General features: G+C 46.2%; 1 protein-coding gene across 4 annotated transcripts; it reads right to left on the reverse strand.

The window, feature by feature from the left end:
- Positions 1 to 190: 190 nt before the first annotated feature.
- On the reverse strand, positions 191 to 16,857 carry MED1 (mediator complex subunit 1). 4 transcript variants are annotated; one of them, XM_054801624.1, is made up of 18 exons: positions 16,605 to 16,826; positions 14,593 to 14,699; positions 13,680 to 13,758; positions 13,187 to 13,241; positions 12,926 to 13,058; positions 12,139 to 12,167; positions 11,684 to 11,755; positions 11,361 to 11,435; positions 10,684 to 10,757; positions 9,959 to 10,048; positions 9,297 to 9,408; positions 8,849 to 8,973; positions 8,536 to 8,654; positions 7,687 to 7,888; positions 7,394 to 7,489; positions 7,181 to 7,286; positions 6,199 to 6,339; positions 191 to 6,021 (listed from the first exon to the last, which is right to left on the reverse strand). In XM_054801624.1, exons 1-18 carry the CDS (start codon positions 16,630 to 16,632, stop codon positions 3,090 to 3,092), a joined length of 4,575 nt encoding a protein of 1,524 aa, XP_054657599.1. In that variant the 5' UTR covers positions 16,633 to 16,826; the 3' UTR covers positions 191 to 3,089. The 4 variants fall into 4 exon arrangements, with proteins under 4 accessions (XP_054657599.1, XP_054657598.1, XP_054657597.1 ...); XM_054801623.1 differs by having other exon boundaries at positions 13,680 to 13,764; positions 16,605 to 16,767; XM_054801622.1 differs by having other exon boundaries at positions 191 to 6,339; positions 16,605 to 16,857.
- Between the last annotated feature and the right edge of the window lie 294 nt (positions 16,858 to 17,151).

Here is a 17,151-nt window from a genome sequence, read left to right on the forward strand (position 1 = left end):
AAATAAACGTGTTCTTTGCAATATTTCCAAAAAAGTTGAAAGTCCACCCTACGTCCAAAAAGGATGCAAAAGGAGCCGGGGTTATTTACAAAAAAAAAAAAAAAAAAAAAGCAAATTTCCAGCCAGGTATTTACATCACCACCATTTAGGAAAGAACCATTTTCTTTTAATCTCCATATACTTCACCACCTGAGATTAAAAGGTTTGGCTTTTATTTTGTTTACACCTTTTTATCTTTCCAATACTGAAAGATGTCAAATAATTGTCGAGAATAAGCAAAAATATTTTAAAAATAAAACATTTGTCAGAGACCAAGCATTTACAGGTCAAAACGTCCGTGTCATCGTGTACCTCATCTCTCATCACAGCGACAGAAGCGTCACGCAGCTGGCGCCCAGCTCCGGTCTCTCTCACATGATTTATATCACACGACAGGCAAGGGGACGGCGCAGCAAAATGGGGCAAAAAGCGTTAAATTGCTGCCCCCACGGTCCGGGACGGAGCCGGGGGGGGCACTTTGTTCCCTCCGTTTCTGCAGGTGACGGCGCTGCCCGCCTGCCGCAGGAGAAATTTAGGATATTGAACTTTGGTCTTGGGCGAGCAGAGAGGAAACGCGCGCAGCTCTTTCCTTACAAATACATTTTTGTGTGAATTACGAAGCCGGACGGTAATTCCTTCCAACTTTTACCGTGTTTCGCAGCGGTAAAACGTGACTCCGACGAACAAGTCCAGCAAACCGTCCCGTGAAATCCCCAGTCCCGATTTGACTCGAAGAGCGCTTTCTTTTTGAAGGCTGTTTATGCCTTCGCACAACCCCGAACAGATCTGAGGGCTTTTGTAAAACAAAACTTTTAAAAAAATAAAAGAGAGGGGCAGCAGGAAAACAGGTGACGACCTGCTGGCGTCCAAACAGGCGTCATTTCCGAGGCACAGCCGCCGCAGCAGAGTCTCAAGATAAATTCATCCGGTGTTGTGTTTCTTACATCCTCTTCGCAGACACCCCGCGGTCATATGATTCCGATGCTGCGTAAGATAACGTCATTTGCTCCGGGTTTAGAATTTAGTTACTATTTTTCTATCATCTTGGTGCATGAAGAGGGTGAAGATCGGTGAGGGGGAAGCTACGGTACGCAGACCGTGAGGAGCAAAGGATGAAAGGTGGGAAATACAAGAAGGGAGAATTCTCCGGAGCCTGGAGGGGGAATTTGGAGAAATTCAGGCTCCCGCATTCTGCAGGAGCCCTGGAATTAAGCCGAAGGCAGGAGGAAGAGGTAAAAAAATCCCTATGATTAACTGAACAGTCACCATCCTACTGAAAAGACATCGGCCTCGCTAGAGGCGGGAAGAAAACAGCTCGCCCGGGCTCAGACCGTAAGGAGGACTGGAAATCTCCGTTTTAAAAGAAACTGAAATCCTTGACAACTTTTCAGACCACATGCCCAAGCACAAAGCATAATCTCATTCCCACAGGGGGAATTCCAGCCTCCAGGAATCAACAGCAAAATCCAAGGGGAGCAGGATTCTGCTCAGTACACGATTCGAAAGGAGATGTGTTCACAGAACTCTTCCATTTCCCACATTCCTCTTCAGTGAATCAGATTTAACTGCTTTTAAAAATAAAACCCTTCTCCTGAGTCTCTTTTCCTTTCAGGGATCACAAGATAAGACCACAGAGGATGCCTGAGTCACGCTCTTAATTCCAGCCAAAAGGGGAAAATCCATCTTTTAAGGAAATCACTGTTTCTGCTGCAACTCTCATCCAGACGAACCAGTGCGGGGCCGTTTGTCTGGCAGTGTCAGTGGACACGGCTGACACGCCGCCAGGCCAACACCTCCCAGGGAGAGAAGGGAATGCTTGTGCGCATTACCGCAACTACTATCTGAGAAGCACGCTGCAAGTTAAAAAAACCCAAAAAAACCAAAACAGCAACAAACCCAAATAAAACCCTGAAGGGCTCAGAAACAGACTGAGAAAACAAGGCCCAGATTTAACCGTGAACACACGTGAATGTTCTATCGACATTAATGGAAGTTTTTCTAGTGGATAAATTAAACATGGCTCTAAAGTGTTTGCAGGATGGGACGTGTGCGGCTTACAGTCCGTCATCGCTTTACAAATGCAGCATCAGGGGGTTCTGGGGAAGCTCTGGTTGCTGGGCGCAGCGGGAAGCAACGCTCAGCTGAAGACAGCGGAGTCCCTTTTCAATTTAGATTTGCTCCAACGCACGCCAGAATTTCACCATTTCACCAAAGCTACAGCGGCTGCACGCGCGCAGAGCGGCCCAAATCCACGGGCTCTACCCAAATTTCCCAAGTCCCTTTGGGCTCTGCGTCGTACAATTAAAACGGAGATTGCGTGAAAACAAGGAGCACGAGGCATTCGGATACGGACAGAAATTAATAGCTCAACTGAAAGGGAATTCAGACAGCAATCCTTCATCACTGTGACCTGGAATAAAAGGCTGATATCCAGCAGAACACAGTGCCCGATCCTGCAGAGCTGCTCGTATCAGAGGAAGATGAAGTTGCTCAGCACCACACTGAATCAGGCATTGAATGAAGAAATGCCCCAAAAATAAATTAAAAAAAATTATTTTTTTTTCTTCTGACCACCCATTTAAAAAGAATAAAACCCAACTCTAAAACATGCCCTAAAATAATCAGTTTAAAATTTCCTAAAACCAAAAGCAACTTATTCTGAATGGCAAGAGGGGCAGAGGAACTCGGACTCTCCCAGAATATCCTGTGTTTCTGTTTGCACCAGTGTGGGGGCTGCTCCCGCACCTACACACATACTGAGCTTTATACCCATTAACTCTGATGGGGCTATTAATACTCATAAATTAAGAATGGGTGTAAGTGTCCGTGGGATGAAGGCCACAGTCAGGAACCTGGCTTGCCGAAAGGGCTGCTGGCACTCACGCTTTCTGTTCAGACTTTGGAGATCCTTGGAAATACTTTTTTTTTTTTTTTCTCTTCAAACACACCCCGTAAAAATCAGCGTGGCAGGTTTGCAACGAACGGTTCCTTTCAATCTCCAGAACCCGCATGTCCTGCATACAGCTCATCTTTTAAAGATACTAAGAAAATTAATTGCCAATTAGAGCAACATCCATTAGATCGTCATCTTCTTCCCCGATCAAAAACTCAGGGCTTGCCCGGGACGGTCGCTCAGCTGAAAGGATAGCGCTGCTCGTCATGGAGAGAGACTGGTCCGCCGAAATTGGGGACTTAGACCAGCTCTCGGGCTTCATGCTGTGAGATTTCTTCTTGTCTCTGTCTTTATCCCGATCCCGATCTCTGTCCCGGTCTTTGTCTTTCACTTTTTTCTTCTCTTTTTTGTGCTTCTTGTGTTTTTCTGAGCTATAATCAGGCAAAGGCCTAATGCCATCGTCAGAGCTGGGGCTGTTCTGATAGGATTTCTCTGCTATGGAAGAGCCTGACTCACTCTCACTGTCTATATTTTGGGGAGTGTATGCTGGTGACTTACTGTGGCTGGGAGAGCAGCGTTCGTGTTTTGGAGTAGAGCCACTGATCAGAGGGGACCCGTAGCTTTTGGAAGAAGCCATCTGAGGCCGTAGGCTATCCCCACCTCCTTCCCCAGGTTTCTGCAGAGTTACTTTGGCTTTAATGCTAGGGGAACCACCATCGTGTTTGCTGATGATAATTTTGGCCACTCCAGTGCTTCCAACGTTTTTGGAATCTGAAGTCTTCTTGGAAGAGTCAACAGATCCTCCAGAAACAGAGACTTTTGATTTATCTTTGTCACTCTTCTCACGTTTGCCCTGGAACTCACCTCCAGACATATTGTGTTTGGAGGACATAGTATGGCTTGAGGAATTGGAACTCGGGCCCATTTGTCCATCCATTGGGTCCTCTCCACCAGGCCCGCTAGTGACAACCCCGTGTTTAAGTTTGTCTATGACTGCAGTCAGAGATGGCTTCTTGTTTCTGCTCGGAGACTTCCCTTTGGAACTTCCATGCTGGTTTTGAGACGAAGACATGGAAGACCCACTGGACGAAAAGGAAGATGACGATGCTGTCGAAGAATTTGATGAAGGAGGCGGTTTCTGTGACATAGACCCAGAGGAGCCCATTCCTGAAGACGATTTCATACTTGAACTTGAGCCGGTCCCAGACATATGGGAGCCTCCGGAACCTGAACTGATAGGCGACTTTGCTTTAGATGATGGGGGAGTACCTGGGACAGGTTTCATGGGAGAAGCAAGCTTGTCAGAACCTCCCGAGGGTCTAGAATGAGATGGGGAGATGTTTGGTTTACTCATGGAAGGGTTCATAAGTGACGATGGCTTTCCTTGAGGTTTCATCTTGGTGCTTCCAGAACCGCTGCTGAGGCCGTGTTTGGTGATGGGGGAGGATCCCGGCTTTCCCACCGACTGCGCGGAGCTCTTGGACTGACCTGAACTTGAGCCGCCTTGGCTTGAGTAGAGGCTGCTGCTCATCTTTGAGCCAGAAGACCCTTCTGATTTGCTGCTTTTAATTTTGCCTGAGGTTGAAGAGGAAGAAGAAGAGGAGGAGGAGGAAGAATGGCTATGATGGCTTTTGCTGCTGGAGGAGGTGACGGAGCCACTACTCGTATACTGGCCATGCGAAGACGGTTTGCCAACAGTCACTGTTCCTTTTGGGATCTGAATGGTTATTTTGGGAATAGGAGGAGTAGCTACACCAGGAGGAGTCTGCGATCTGCCTGAGCTCCCAGGAGATTTGGACCCACCCGTGCTTGCTGGTGGCGTGAAAGGCCTGTTGGATGAACTGTGAGATGGAGACTTCCCATCTGTCTCCTGCTTCTTCCGCTTTGGAAGTTTCTCCTTACTTTTACCATCACTGGATGGCGTCCGGCTGCGCTTCCCTGCCTTCCCGTCTATTCCGGGACCTGCCATGTTACTCCCAGAACCATTGCCTTCCTTTACCCGTTTCTGAGACTTTTCTTTTCCTAAATCCCCTGTATTCAGTAAAGGGCTCTGACCTCCACTGTGATGCTCCATGATGTCAGAGGACCCCAGTGCTTTGCTTGCAGCTGCAATAATACTAAAATCTACCGTATCGGACTGATTGCTCCCCTTAAACTTATTTTCCCCCCCATCGGTCCCCAAGACTTGCACCCCCAGAGTATTTAGAGCCTGGGATGCATAGCCCTTGAAATCATCAGTGTCTCCACTCTGACTACTCTCATCGAAGTACTCCTCCCCAAAGCCACTTTGACTCTGACTGTTCAGCAAGTCAGGATTGAAATCTACTCCATCTGGAAAAAAATGGTTTGAAGAATCGCTGTTGGGGCTCACAGCAGCGTCTGCTATCAGGTCTGCTGGATCTGTGTAAGGGTTCTCACTATTGTTTGTCTGAAAAACATCAGGGTCAAAGAGGGCACTTTGTGAATGTCCTGAACTAGAAGAGTCTCTTACAGGAGTACCAATGGGTGGACAGTCCTCGTTAGTGGCGGGTAGCTTGGAAGCCTCCTCTGCTATATCCGAAAGGATATCAGTAACATCGGCTCCAATGCTGTCCGAACTAGAAAGTCGAACCATTCTCTGAATACTGGGCTGCGAGTGAGGTATAGGCTGTGGGTATGTAGTAGGAGGAGTGCTGCATTGGCTGGGTGCTGGAGTAATATGAGGGGTGTCCAGGGTATCTGCAGTCATGTTGACATCAAAAATGGGATTCTGGGAGTCAACATCCATTGAAAAGAGCTCCCTCTGGAAATCATCCTCAGTCTGATGCTTGGGCTTGTCGGCTGGCATGCGGGATTTTTTTTTCTTTTGCTTATTCCCCCCAGGGCCCATTTCCATTCTAGGGGAGCCAGAGGAAGAGTTCTGCCTTTCGAGAGGGCTGCTCCCATACAGAGTGGAGAAATCCTGAGGGGGATTCTCTTTAAGAAGGTTCATGAGCATGGGGTGGTTCTTGGTGTTGCTTGCTGGTGAGGATACTGGTGGTGGTGTGTGATGGGGAGGGGTTGGACTTGAGCCAATGGTTGACCCCACATTCCCTGTGATCTGCAACAAACTAGTGAGAATAGGGTTCTGAGACACTTTGCTGAAGTCCTCCCCATGGCCCACCGAGTCATGCCTCTCTTTCATGCTTATGCTCATGTTAAACAAAGTAGTGATGGGCCCCCCAGGAAAAGTGTTTGTTGGGGTAGTGGTACCACTCATTGGGTTGCTGCCTGTGGTCATGCCATACCCTGGGCTGCTGGCTGGGGGAAGATTTTTCTTCACCATATCTTCTACTGTCTCTGCAATGAGGGACAAGGCTGGGGTGTCTGCTTGAATCGTTTCTGCTTTTCTACGAATTGCTCTCATGGTGACAGGAATGGACATACATCTGCAAGACACAAGACAAAGGGTTTAGCGTGCATTGCGCCGCCCTACAGCAGCGTTCGCTGAAGACGTATTAACAACTTCATCAGATGTAACACAAGCAGTGAGGCTCTTGGGCACAAGAGAGCAACAGGTCCAGGCACTGTAAACACCCTGCTGTTCCGCTTGTATTTACACTTATCCCATCATGCTTATCTAGCCATGAGACGACTGTGCCTTTAGGCATCGCCTTGCAATCACAAAGGGAGAATTAATCAATCAATTAATGCCAATAACTAATAGCTGACAGACCACGATCTTGCAGTTAAAGCACAGGATGCAATCAGGGTTGTTACTCCGATTCTGCCAGAAAACACCTTTGTTGAAGCTTGGCAAACCTAATTTCCTGCAACCCTGTAAAAATCAATGATAACGTCAAATTCTACTCAAGGATGGCAAGCCTATAATGTTCTGAAAGAAAAACTAGCTATTCTCACACAAAAGGTCCGTACTGTGCCCTGCTAACATTCTGCTGTGTTCTGAATGGTGGCTGAGATGGAGGAACCTTAATAAAAGGCCTCTGTAAATGACAAACTGCAGGGGAGCTCTTCCACATTTTACAAGATTTAGAAGGCAAGCAGCTACGGGAGAAGGCACACGTAGGTAGGCACCTCCGACACACTGTGGTTCAGCGTCTGGAATGGAATTTTCAATAGGGCTCCAAGCTTTCCTCTAATCCAAGCAACCACTACCAAAACTCACCCACAGACAGAACGGCTCCAAAACCGCTGGATAAACATGAGATAGACACAGAGTTCATCTATGTGATTTGGAGTGCATGGCGGCACAAAAAAATCCAAGCTTACCTTTGAACAACTTTGGCAATGAAATCATCTGTACAGATAAGAGCATCAGACAGCCCTTTGTACAGCTTACAGTTCACGTGAGTAGAGTCTTGCACATCCATTACCACTAAAACAGAGAAGGCATTTGGAAGAGATCAAAATCCTGGTTACAGCGGAAGAAAACCCTGCCTTCCTTCCCGTGAACACGCTCGTGCTTTTACCAAGTCCACTTACCACACACCAGGGAGTCATTCACAGGATGCTGAAAGGATACACTAAAACAGGAGTCAGAGAGAGGACAAACTTCAAACTGCAGGATCCCAGGAGAATCTGAAAGACATGGGAGCTTTTAAATTAGGGAACATGGGAGATGAACCAGAGGCACCAGCTCCATACCCCCATATAGAAGGAAAATAAAAAAGAAAATAATAAAAAAAAAGAGCCTCATTTCTTTTTCCTGCTCCTGGGAAAATCACCTGAGGTTTCTTTTTATCCACACATTATATTCCACTTGATGTGGTACCCACCTTCCTTTAAAACTGTTCGCTTGACACAGCTGCCAATCAGCGTGTTGTACGCCACCTGATGTCTGATCAAATTGAGGATGAGAGGAACCCGCCCAGGGTGCTGGAAGGCGATTTTACTGATCAGAGTTCCTTGAAGGCTTCTTCCATCTGGGAGAGGAGCATCTTTGTTCAGAAAGTAACAGTGCTGCTGTCCTGGAAGAGCCTGACAAACAATTTCTGCTTTACTCCAATTAATGCTGGATACAAGGCAACAACAGACATACAGGAAGAAAAGAGCAGGCCCCAGATCCAAGTGACACCAAGCCACCTTTTTCTGGCTGAAAATGACAACCAACGATGACACTTTCCTTCCAATCTGAAGAAGCAAAACATGATTTTGGCTCCTCAGAAGTAGTACTGCTGAACACTATTCACTGTCCCCACTGAAACAGTTTCATAGGGTATGGCATCCCTTCTGAGGAAAAAGAAGAATCCTCTGACGTTAACAGGAGATCTGTCGTCGACAAATTTAAGAACTAGAATTTCTCCCAGAGTGATGCAATCCACTCAGCCACACATTACAGTCGGAAGAAGAGGAAGGGGTAGAACCTGTACAGGCTCAGTCCCATACCCCTGCTGTCATTCCTGCAGCTGCACTTCAACAGCAACAGATTTTTCATTACCTAATTTTCCCAATTACTGTGGCCATGTCGGTATCTGAATTCTAATGCTTGAATAGCATTAGTTTTTGCTTATGAATAAATACTGTACCATTTTCCTTTATCCCACTTGAAAGATACCCGAAACAGATGAAAAACCCAAAACTCCTCATCTACAAGTATAACACCTTGGTTGTAACAACATACTTACTGCATAGAAGCGCATATTGTGGATTAAAGGTAAAGGATCAGCCTCCTTGGATAATTCAAACTGTGTGATCAACTCATACAGGGGCACAAACGTGGGCGGTGTGTCGAACAAAGGAATACCTGCAGGAACAGGATGGCACAGAATGATAGCACCTGGGAGCCAGAAAGAGATGGTGGGCCAGAGAAGGCATTACCATCTAGTAAAAGAAACTTAGCCAGGTTTTACTGAAAATAACACAAAACCTTGCGCAACTTTAACAGCAGTTTATGACTAAAAACCTAGGGAGTATCTACCTGACGGACAGGCAACCCACCTGTGCAGCCCTGAAGTTTTTGAATGAAAGCTCGAGACACCGGAACGGGACGTGGGAATTTCAGGAAGAAACAAGCTGGTAAGTCCACACTATTGGCGCTGGTGATTGATGAGAAAGATGGAGTTCTGAAATATTGAGTTAACACAAGATCTTGTTAGATGCAGGGCGTGACTCTGCTTTCTGCTGTGAGCGCCAGACATGCAATTTACTGTTTGCTCAAACAGCAGCGGATTGTTATACCTTCTTAAAATTAAAACACTCCTCAGAAGCACATCACATGCCTGAAATACGTATTTCTTGGCTTAGACACAGCACGTTAAGTGCTTTATATAATGCTATGACATCATGCAGTCATCTCCCCACTCTGACTTCAACAGAGGACTGAATGTTGACTTCGCATCTAAACAAAGCCGCTGAGAAAGGCCTGGCAGACACGTCCTTTGCTTACCCTTTGCTGTCGACTGGGTGAGAGCCCATAATCAACGGTGCAATTGGAAGTTTGTACATTGTCATGGTTCCCTCAACTGTTACCGACACATTCATACCCAAAGACCGAGGAACTGCAAGAGGAAGCAAGAAAAAAACCCAACCCAACAATGTAAGCTGATGAAAAAAAACCAAAGCAAGCTTTATGAATTAAATATCACTATGGTGGAAATATCTTACTTCCTCCCCAAGGCAGAGTTTTCAGCATTCACCTTTATCATTAAATGGACTACAGCCAAACTAGGTATGCTACCTAATGCTACAGATGTCCATGGACATTCATAAAAAATAATCTTCCAGTAAGATGGCAGCGACTCAAGCATTCCCACATTAAAATAACTTCATGTTAACAACGACGTTCACCCTAAGGAAAAAGGCTCTGTCTGCAGACCATCCGCCTTGGTGGCAGCCCAGTTCAAACTCCAGAATAGCTACAGGTTCAAGAAGATGGTCAACCAAGCCAGCATTTACACATGGGCTCATTGAACCCAGGTCCTCTGTAAGTCAACCTGTGATTTTCCTGTATTACAGGGTGACAGCAGAGGGGAGCTACACTGTTGGATTTCAGCTTGCTTCTCTCCTTCAAGCAGTAGTAGTCCACACCAGCTTCTAAAGCTGACCTACCATTGTTCTCATGCAAAATAACGGGGGCTCCAGTGCCATCTTCAAATAAGTCATAGGGTGAGACATAATACTTGAGATTCATCAGAAGACCTGTGGGAGAGAAGCTTTTGAACAGGCATCCTGACGATACAAGTTAAGCCGATTGTTATTAACCCCTCTAACCACATGATATTTGCACCATAACGCAGCGCACACTGTGCAGAGCTGCTAGTGCACTTTGAAAGAGTTGTTCCTTCTACAAGGGACTTTTTACAAGGGCTTGTAGCGATAGGACGAGGGGTAATGGCTTTAAACTGCAGGTGGTGAGGCGCTGGCACAGGTTGCCCAGAGAAGCTGTGGATGCCCCTGGCTCCCTGGCAGTGTTCAAGGCCAGGCTGGATGGGGCTTTGGGCAACCTGGGCTGGTGGAGGGTGTCCCTGCCCATGGCAGGGGGGTGGAACTAGATGGACTTTCAGGTCCCTTCTGACCCAAACCATTCCATGATTCTCTACTGTCAAAGACACAGGTGTGGCCACCTGCCATAAAATCACTGTGTGTGGCTTTGTAAAGAAAAGCTGGCTTTCTGGATCACGTGAGACTTACAAAATACTCAACCACCTTGTCCCTCTTTCAGTTTGATTAGCATTTTCCATCACTACCATCAGTGACTGTGAAACTAACGTCCATAAAGGGGACCCTGAACAAAGTAATTTTTATTCTTTTCTTTAAGTGTTAATCAGAGGTACCTCCACTCCTGGGGGTGAGATAGCCAACACTGCCATGAAGAATCTTGTCGAGGGGATTTGCATTGGTGGCTTGCCTGCAAGAGAGGCAATCACAGGTCTGTAACAAGCCAGAACCATACTCGAAGCCAAAATTCATGTGCTGATGGCAGTCTAAGATTTTAGCTCAATATACAGACTTCTTGGTCACATAGAGGTAGCGATCTTAAACTTCACACTGTTATAGGCAAAACAAAAGCTACTTTACTCTCTACAGCACGGATGGTTTATCCACCGAATCTACAGCAGTGAAAGATGGTCAAATGTTTCTCAATTTCTTACTGTAAAACACATTACCACTAATCCATCTAGTTACAAACTTTTTTCTTTTTGCCTTTTAGACTTTCTTCCAATTGAATTCTGCAGTTAAAAAGGAATTGCTCAGAAAGCTTGGAACATTTTATATATATATATAACATATATCACATGTATATATAAAATCATTCCCTTGCCTTCTATAGCCTCAGCATTGAACTACGTAGCAATAATGTCAGACGATAGAGGCACTGATGATGATGCGATGATGGGATGTTTCCCAGATATACAGTATTTGGCATAATGAGAATCAGCCAACATGATGCAGCATTATTAAGTAAAAACAAACCAACAACAAAAATCAACAACCGTATAGATATCCTTACCAATACATCCCTGCCATTTTTGAGAGATCCAGCTCTAAGGACTGCAGAGCCAAGTACATTTTAGTTTTAAGTTTGCTGGGGAAAAAAAAAACCAACAACAACAAAACAATTTAAGAAAAATTGAAAGGAATTGTGCAATGAATCCCAACTCATGGAACTGCTGGCTGATAAGCCACAGTACTTGCCATCAGATTCAGCATTTAGAAATTTTAACTTTACATCAGTAGGACCACACACAATGAAAATTTAAGCACAGAACTAAAAACTTGTAGATTTGTTTAATTTCATGTATTTGGATGTAAATAAATATATCATAGACTTACTTGTCTCCTGGCAACTTATACAGGTTCACAAGCCCCCTTAGATGCTTAGAAAACTCATCAAAATTTTTCTCTCTGAAAGGAAGAGGGAGAAAAAGTTAACATGTATTCAAATTCCTAACAGATAAGGTTTTGTTTTAAAAAGTTATATTGATACAGACACTAAGTCACTTAAGAAAAGACTTCTGCTACACGAAAGCTACAAAACGTGTTCTTTAAATGATCCAGCTTTAGTGATTCTGAGGAATGTTGTGCTGTGGCTTCCAAGATACCACGCACAGCCGTCAGAATCAGAAGTATCTGAACCAAAGCCAGAAAATCCCCTGGAGAAGTAGAGACACTTCATGGGGAAAGAACAGTTATGAAACATTTTGCGTTTCCAGACATAAAAAAGCAACAGATCAATACTGCAAAGAGAAGCCTGTCAGAAAATGCTACAAACAACTCTCGTCGCTCACCTCAGATGTTGCACCAATTCTGGACAACTCTGAAAAGGAAAGAACATACAAGGATATCAATGTCGAATGCAGCAATTTCAGCCTTTGTGCAGCACAGCAACTGTAAAATATTAGGACAGTAATATTTCTGAGCATCAGCCTTTCATGAGAAGCAACACAATGCTCACAACTACACATTGCTATGGTTCTAGTTCTGCTCGTCAACCCCCTCTGGCAAAAATTCAAGCAATACTCTTTCCTCTTAAACAACTAATTTGAAATAAACTTTTTTAAATTGCGAAGCCTTAGGTTGAAACCTAAGAAATCTTATAGAGAGATATCAAAAATGGTCTGTTCTCTCAGAAGAGTGGCTTGGCCAAACTCTCATACGTGTGCAGAAGGGAAGTAAAGCCATTTTCTGTCAGCATTCCACATTTTAGTACTTTCCATTCCCAGACCTAAGTTTTATAAGATTAATTTCCCTATCCTTCCTCCAGAAACAAAATTCTCAAAAACACAGTGAGAACTTCCTCAAATAATTTTGCCAGTTATAAAACCACTCAGAGAAAAAGAGTCCATCAGGGAAACGGTCCTTGCACACATACACTACATCGATCGGATTCACCCGTGAGAACAGACTACTCCACGGAGCCTTTTACTTTCCATCAGAACAAGCAGCAAAGATGTAACGCTAGGTCTAGCGGAACACTCAATATAACCTATTTCCTCTGCTCAAAAAAAAAGGGAGCCAAAATGGCAGGTCCAAAACCACAAAGGAATTACCCTCATCTTTGTTAGTAATACATACCACAGGGTTTTCTCCGTGGTGAGCCACCTTGACATCACACAGCAGCCCTGTAGGATCTAACTGGACTTCCACATAGAACATGTCTGAAGTGATGTAACATTCAGTGCCATTTGCACTAAGGTGAGATCCAAGGCTTACATACAAAACAAAACAAAAATTGCTATGAGATGCACACAAAAACCAATCCAACCAGCAGTGAGATTACGACGTGTACAGATACACGGGAAAAGCCTTTGCCATAAAATAAAGGAGAAGACCTACCCATTCTGTCTAGCTATAGACTCTAAGCGATCCGTCATGGCAGGCAGAGAAGATACTAGATGGAGAGAGCAAAAAAACCGAGGCTTAGTGGACCCCAGGAATGACAGCATTAAACCCAATCTCAAACAGCTGTTCCCTCCCATGTCTGCTAACACCCTCACATATGCAATGATATACGTTATCTGTACTCAAAATACGGGCAGAACAATTTGCATAGAGAAAACCAAATGTACTCAGAACTGCAAAGCAAGAATGGATTTTCTTCTGCAAGTGGAATTCAGGTACAAGCATTCAGAGTAAAACCGACAGAGGCAATCTTGCCTGGTCCTGACTGGCACTGAGATAAGCGTGCTTGTGTAAATGGGAGCACACACGCACTAGGAATGCAGTAAAATGTGCTAGTAACAATCTTGCTTGCTTTTATGGTTTGGAGTATTTCCATAGTGTATCACTGCTGAGTAGTTCACACAGCACATGCACAGAATGTACCAACCTTTCAATGCTTTCTGCAAAGTCTCCAAACAGCTCACCAGATGTTGGTGCCCTCCAGAGTTCATCACAACTCGCTTTTCCTTAGTCAGAAAGAAAAAGAAAAACATCCTTTTTGTGTATCACTCAGAGGGAGTTATTGCAACTTTTGATCAATCAAGTAAGCTTTATTTAGGTAATTAAAAGCAGATTAGATTTCATTCCAAAATTACATCCTCGTTTCGATTCCTGTAGAGAACAGTATCCATTTTGGAAGCAGGTAACTGAGGCAGGCTTGGAATTGATTTATTTTCTTTTAAGCAACTTGCTCATCTGGAAGAACAGACTGTAGTAACTTTTTAATAGGCATAAGCTAAGACTTATATGAGAGACAACAGAGAAAAAACGAGACAGGCAAACTTTTAGCGCCACAATGTAAGCAGAAGCCTTTGATGTAGAGCTCTCCCCCTGCTGCCTGCTCCTCCCACCCAGAGACCAATATTTTAAACCCATGTTTGACTGAGCCAACACCGAGTTTTGAATATCGCTGAACGGGGAACAAATTGCTTTACAAAACACAACATCCCAAAACAGCAAGCAGCAGAATGGTTTGGGCTTCTCTGCGCTGGTTGAAACCACAAGTTTGACCCTTTTCCTGGCGCTGAGCTGACAGCTGCCTTGGGTCAATTAGGGTGTAGAGGGGGAGGCTGTAATTAGGGAAGGCAACGGCAGGCCAGGGAGAACGGGTACGGACATCACCCCCTCTCCTGCATACCGCGGGGTGTGAGAACTGACATGTCTCAACCACACTGGCCCGGGAGGAAGTCATGGCTTGAACAAAACGTAAAGCACTTCGAGGAGATGTTAACAAACCAACAACGAAATTATTACCAAGGAAACTTTAGAAACCCTCCTGCTCAGATCCCAACAATACTCACCATGACTTGACGGACTAACTTCATGGTTTCTGTCCAAGGTCTGTTTTGGTTGTACTTTGCGTGAAGTCTTTCTAATAGGGTACCCATCTTATTCAGTTTCTCCGTTTCTGTAAGACAGGAGAATATTCAGGAAAGAGAACGAGACAATAGTTGAAGTCTTACAAATAAAACAGCTTGGCAGTTGTAATGAAAATACCTTCCACCTTTAAGCAAAACTTCATTTCAAAAAATTTATTTACTGCTGATTTATCCCTGCGACCTAGACCTTAAGGTTAAGTAAATGTTAAGGATATATGACAAGCTATCAAAACCTAAAGGACCATAAAATGCCTACAGGCCTGTTGGGAAAAGGCCAGCTCCTATTCTGCACAGACTCTGAATGACGTGGCCCCGTCAGGTTAAGTTCTGGCATGACAGGAATATATCGGGGCACTGTCTGAAGATACAACAGCATGGTCTAAAGATGAAGCTTCCCCAGGACAGGAAATGGAGCGTGTAGAAAACAGTGTGTTAAAGAAGCAAGGTTAAGCTTCCTTTCCTGGATTCCCCTTCACTGTTCTCTCTTCCAACTCTCCAACTTCTTGTAAAGATCTTCACAGACCCTTCCACCACCGAAAACCTCAATTAAATGAGTCCGATTGCTAATTGTCACAAATTCGCCAATCAGACACGCTCCTACCTCACACTAGCTTGAAACCCGAGGGCTGGTGTCTCCTTTCTAGCACAGCTCCGAGACAACGAAGCAGTGGACGACTGTGGGGGTCATGGATCTCTACCAACCTAGAACCTACTCAGCCTTTACAAAACAGCTCTCATATCCCCCAGACTCCCATCTACTACCTGTGGTTCTACAAGCTCATTTCTGTATATTTTAGAAAGTTCTGCTGTTATGAATAATATCCCTTTGATGAGAGACAAAGAGGGATACAGGATCAGTGACTAAGCAAAAAATAGCATCGGATAGTTCAGCTAAAAAAGTTCCGAGACGAAATGGTTCAGATTTTCCCTACTTTCTAGTCAGACACACAGACACAAAGAGACTGCAGGTTTCAGGAGTACTATAATTTTGTCTTTTTTTTTTTTTTGCTAAGAGAGAGCTTTTTCTACACTTGCATCTGTCAAAAACTCCCAGCAGACATCGCTGCCAAAACAAACCCTGTCGCTGGCACTAGTGGGTCCAAGGCAAACAGATGTCTATGACATTTTAACTGCCACAGCATGCAACCCTGTGAGCCTTCACCTGCAAAAATTTCAAGGGTTTCATTATTGACGCACGTACAGTTCACAGACCTCATGCTGGCCGTATCAAACCCAAGAATAAGACATAAATACACGTTTGCTAGATATTTTCAGACGCTTTATAACTCTCAGCTACGTTACAATCACAGAAGGGTTGAGGCTGGAAGGGATCTCCAGAGGTCACCCAGTCCAAGCAGGGCCACCTCCAGCAGGTTGTCCAGGGCCACGTCCGGATGGATTGGGAACCTCTCCACACGTGGAGACCCCACCACCTCTCTGGGCACCCCGTGCCAGTGCTCAGGCACCCTCAGAGTGAAAAAAAGCGTTTGCTGGTGCTCAGGGGGAGCCTCTTGCCCTTTGGTTTGTGCCCACGGCCTCTGGTTCACCTCCGGAGTGAGCCGGGCTCCCTCCACTCTACGTCCTCCCTCCAGGTATTTGTTATTTCTGCGCTTTGAGAAGTTCCCGTTAAGCCCAGGGACAGAGAGAGTTCCGCCAGATCTCAGCGAAGTTAATATTCGAGAATATTCGCCTTTATTTCCTTCAAAAATGGAATCACCCACCCACCAGCACGAAGACCCAGAGGCCCGGCCGGGGCAGCGAGTCACGGCACCGGAGAAAACCCGGCACGGTGCCACCGGCCGGGCAGGGGAAAACACCTCAGCCCCAGCCCGACACTGAGCCGCACCGACCACCGTGCCGGTGCCTCAGAAACACCGGAGTCCCCCGTCTCCTCACAGCCCTAGCGCCAGCCGCCACCCTCCGGCGGCACTCACCCTCGGCGCCGCCCGGTACCGCCTTCATACCGCCGGGCGGGGACGTGCGACCCGTAACGGGCCGCGGCACCGGCGTCACGTCGGGCCGGGACCGGGGAGGAGAAGGAGGGGGGGGAGGGAGGGAGGGGAGGGGGAAACGAGCCGCGGCCGGGCTGCTGGTCACCGGCCTCACACGGCGGCGGCGGCCGCCGCCATCCCTCCAGCTGCGCTGCGGGCGCGCGCGCGCGCGGCGCTCCCGCCCTCTCGCGAGAGCCGTGCCGGCTCTCGCGAGAGGGCGGGAGCGCGCACGCGCGCGCAGAGAGAGGAGGCGTGGCATACGGCAGCAAAGCCCCGCCCCCTCAAGCCTCTTTCAATCTCGGGTCGGCCGCGCGTTCGCCGCCCGTTACCGGTTGGAGTTAAACCCAGCGCTTCGGTGAGCGCGCTCCAACCCCGGCAGGCCTAACGGCGACCCGCCGATAGCATCAAACCGCTTTAAACCTCAATCCCGGGGGAAGAACGGCCGGGATCGGCACACCGTGATGAAACTTAGCGGCGTTGTCCGCCGGCC

This window comes from Grus americana, chromosome 22 (genome assembly GCF_028858705.1).
Source record: "Grus americana isolate bGruAme1 chromosome 22, bGruAme1.mat, whole genome shotgun sequence".
NCBI classification, from domain to species: Eukaryota; Metazoa; Chordata; class Aves; order Gruiformes; family Gruidae; genus Grus; species Grus americana.

What these genes read in the sequence shown, in the direction of transcription:
- MED1 (XM_054801621.1), bottom strand. Translation starts at nt 16,632, where the DNA reads ATGAAGGCGGTACCGGGCGGCGCCGAGG. An exon ending in TTTGCAGAAAGCATTGAAAG is followed by an intron (nt 13,242 to 13,679) that starts GTTGGTACATTC and finishes CTCTCCATCTAG; the next exon opens with TATCTTCTCTGCCTGCCATG. An exon ending in ATTGCCAAAGTTGTTCAAAG is followed by an intron (nt 6,340 to 7,180) that starts GTAAGCTTGGAT and finishes TGTGTCTTGCAG; the next exon opens with ATGTATGTCCATTCCTGTCA.